The following is a 2287-nucleotide window of genomic DNA, read 5'->3' as shown; positions in this document are numbered from 1 at the left end:
GGTCATGTTTCTTTTGATGCAGCCCAGGATACAGTTGGCACACACTGAAGCCAGCTCATGTTCAGTTTCTCTTTGACCAACACCCCCAAGCCCTTCTCTGCAGGCCTGCTCTGAATCTCTTCTCTGCCCAACCTGTAGCTGTGGCTGGGATTGCTCTGACCCAGGCCCTTGTGTTTTTTAGGTGGGGTTATATGGCTAAAAGGGCCCTCTGTTATTTTATGGTGGGTTTATATGATCAGAGGGCCCTTGTGTTGGAGTTCTTATAGTTGAGATATCAACGATGGCTTTTCAGGCTATAGACCTCGGGTGACTCCGGGTAAGAACTGTATGACTTATTTTGTATTGCTTTTGGGGGTGGGTTTTGTTTTAGCGGCGTTATTGGTGGCTTCTAACCCTTCTCCTCATTATGGGGTGGTTGGGTTGGTTTTTGGGTCTGTTGTGGGGTGTGGGTGGTTGGTGAGTTTGGGAGTTTCCTTTGTCTCCTTGGTGCTCTTTATGGTTTATTTGGGGGGGATGTTGGTGGTTTTTGTGTACTCTGTGTCGTTGGCGGCCGACCCCTTTCCTCAGGTTTGGGGTGGTTGACGTGTTGTGGGGTATATTTTAGGGCTTGTTTTGGTTGTTGGTGTGGGATTTGCTCTTTGGGGGTGGGGGGGTGGTGGATATGGGGTGGGTACTGTTGATGGTGGGGGGGTGTTTTTTACTCGGTTGGATTTTAATGGGGTGGCTCTGTTTTATTCTTGTGGGGTGGGGATATTTTTGGTGGCGGGTTGGGGGTTGTTGTTGACTCTGTTTGTTGTGTTGGAGCTTGTGCGGGGGTTGTCTCGGGGGACTATTCGGGCTGTTTAGGGTCAGAGAATAGTTTAATGTAAAATACCAGCTTTGGGAGTTGGTGATAGAGGTTCAGTCCTCTTTTTCTGATTAACTCTAAGAAGGGGGGGGCCTTCGTTCTTTGGTTTACAAGACCAATGTTTTTTGTAAACTATTAGAGTTAGTTGAGGGCTTTGTTTTCTAGGAAGGAGATGATGGGGAATAGGATTAGGATGATGGTGAAGTAAGTTAGTGAGGCTAGTTGCCCGATGATGATGAATGGGTGTTCTACTGGTTGACTTCCCACTCATGTCAGGATGAATAGATTAGCGGCGAGGGCTCAGAATAGGAGTTGGGAGATGGGGCGGAAAGCTAGGGTGCGTTGTTTTGATTTGTGGAGGAGCGGGGCTAAGAATAGGATTAACACGGAGGCTGCTAGGGCTAGGACTCCTCCTAGTTTGTTAGGGATTGAGCGTAGGATTGCGTATGCAAATAGGAAGTATCATTCTGGCTTGATGTGTGGGGGGGTTACTAGGGGGTTTGCTGGTGTAAAGTTTTCGGGGTCTCCTAGGAGGTTTGGTGAGAATAGGGTAATGGTGGTGAGTAGGAAGAGCATGAATGAGAATCCTACGAGGTCTTTTAGGGAGAAGTATGGGTGGAATGGGATTTTGTCACAGTTTGATGAGATGCCTAGGGGGTTGTTTGATCCTGACTCGTGGAGGAAGGTTAGGTGAATGAGGGCTAGGCTGGCGATAATGAATGGGAGTAGGAAGTGTAAGGCAAAGAATCGAGTTAGGGTGGGATTGTCTACCGAGAATCCGCCTCAGGCTCATTCTACTAGGGTTTGTCCTATGTAAGGAATAGCGGAGAATAGGTTTGTAATGACTGTAGCTCCTCAGAATGATATTTGGCCTCATGGTAGAACTTCAGCCATAAAAAACAGCCCAAAGATTTATGAGGAAATGTTCTTCCATGCTTTGTTAGGGTGTGGAACAGCTTAGACCCATACACTCTTATAAGCGCTTACCTACCAATACAATACTGACATTGTATTTTTTTTTTTTTTTAATAGTATTGTATTTTAAGACTTTAGCTTTTGCCATCATTAGCTGCAGATGACAAGGCACAAAAATGAGTATAATTTTATGCTTTATGAATGTGAAACATTGTGTATGCCAATTTTATTTATTTTATTGCTTTATTATGCAAGGAAGAAAGGAAAACACAGAAACAATACTAGCTGATGGGTGAAACACTTAGCCACCTAAGTAGAAATTGAAGGAGCCATTGGATTTATTTAGGTTTACATTCATCTGTGCAATGCTCAATTCGTTTGCCTAAGCAAAGAAATGCATTTGGCATCATTGCAAAGGGCTGTCACTACAGAATTGCTCTGAACTCTTCCTCTATTATTAGTTTAAGATGCTTCATTAAAAATAAAATTAAATAAAAATGGAGAAATAAAATAGTCCATGAAATG

The 2287-nt window shown here is 44.1% G+C and overlaps 1 protein-coding gene across 1 annotated transcript; it reads right to left on the bottom strand.

The window, feature by feature from the left end:
- Positions 1-672: 672 nt before the first annotated feature.
- Positions 673-1741, bottom strand: LOC134156397 (cytochrome b-like). The gene is given in 1 exon segment (XM_062604398.1): positions 673-1741. A coding segment is annotated over 1 exon segment (753 nt). The 3' UTR covers positions 673-988.
- Positions 1742-2287: the final 546 nt, after the last annotated feature.

Source organism: Pezoporus occidentalis, unplaced genomic scaffold (genome assembly GCF_034315485.1).
Source record: "Pezoporus occidentalis ecotype Australia unplaced genomic scaffold, CSIRO_AGI_Poc_V1 ctg86, whole genome shotgun sequence".
NCBI lineage: Eukaryota > Metazoa > Chordata > Aves > Psittaciformes > Psittacidae > Pezoporus > Pezoporus occidentalis.
The sequence above is the reverse complement of the archived record's forward strand: the minus strand, read 5'-3'. Positions and strand labels throughout refer to the sequence as shown.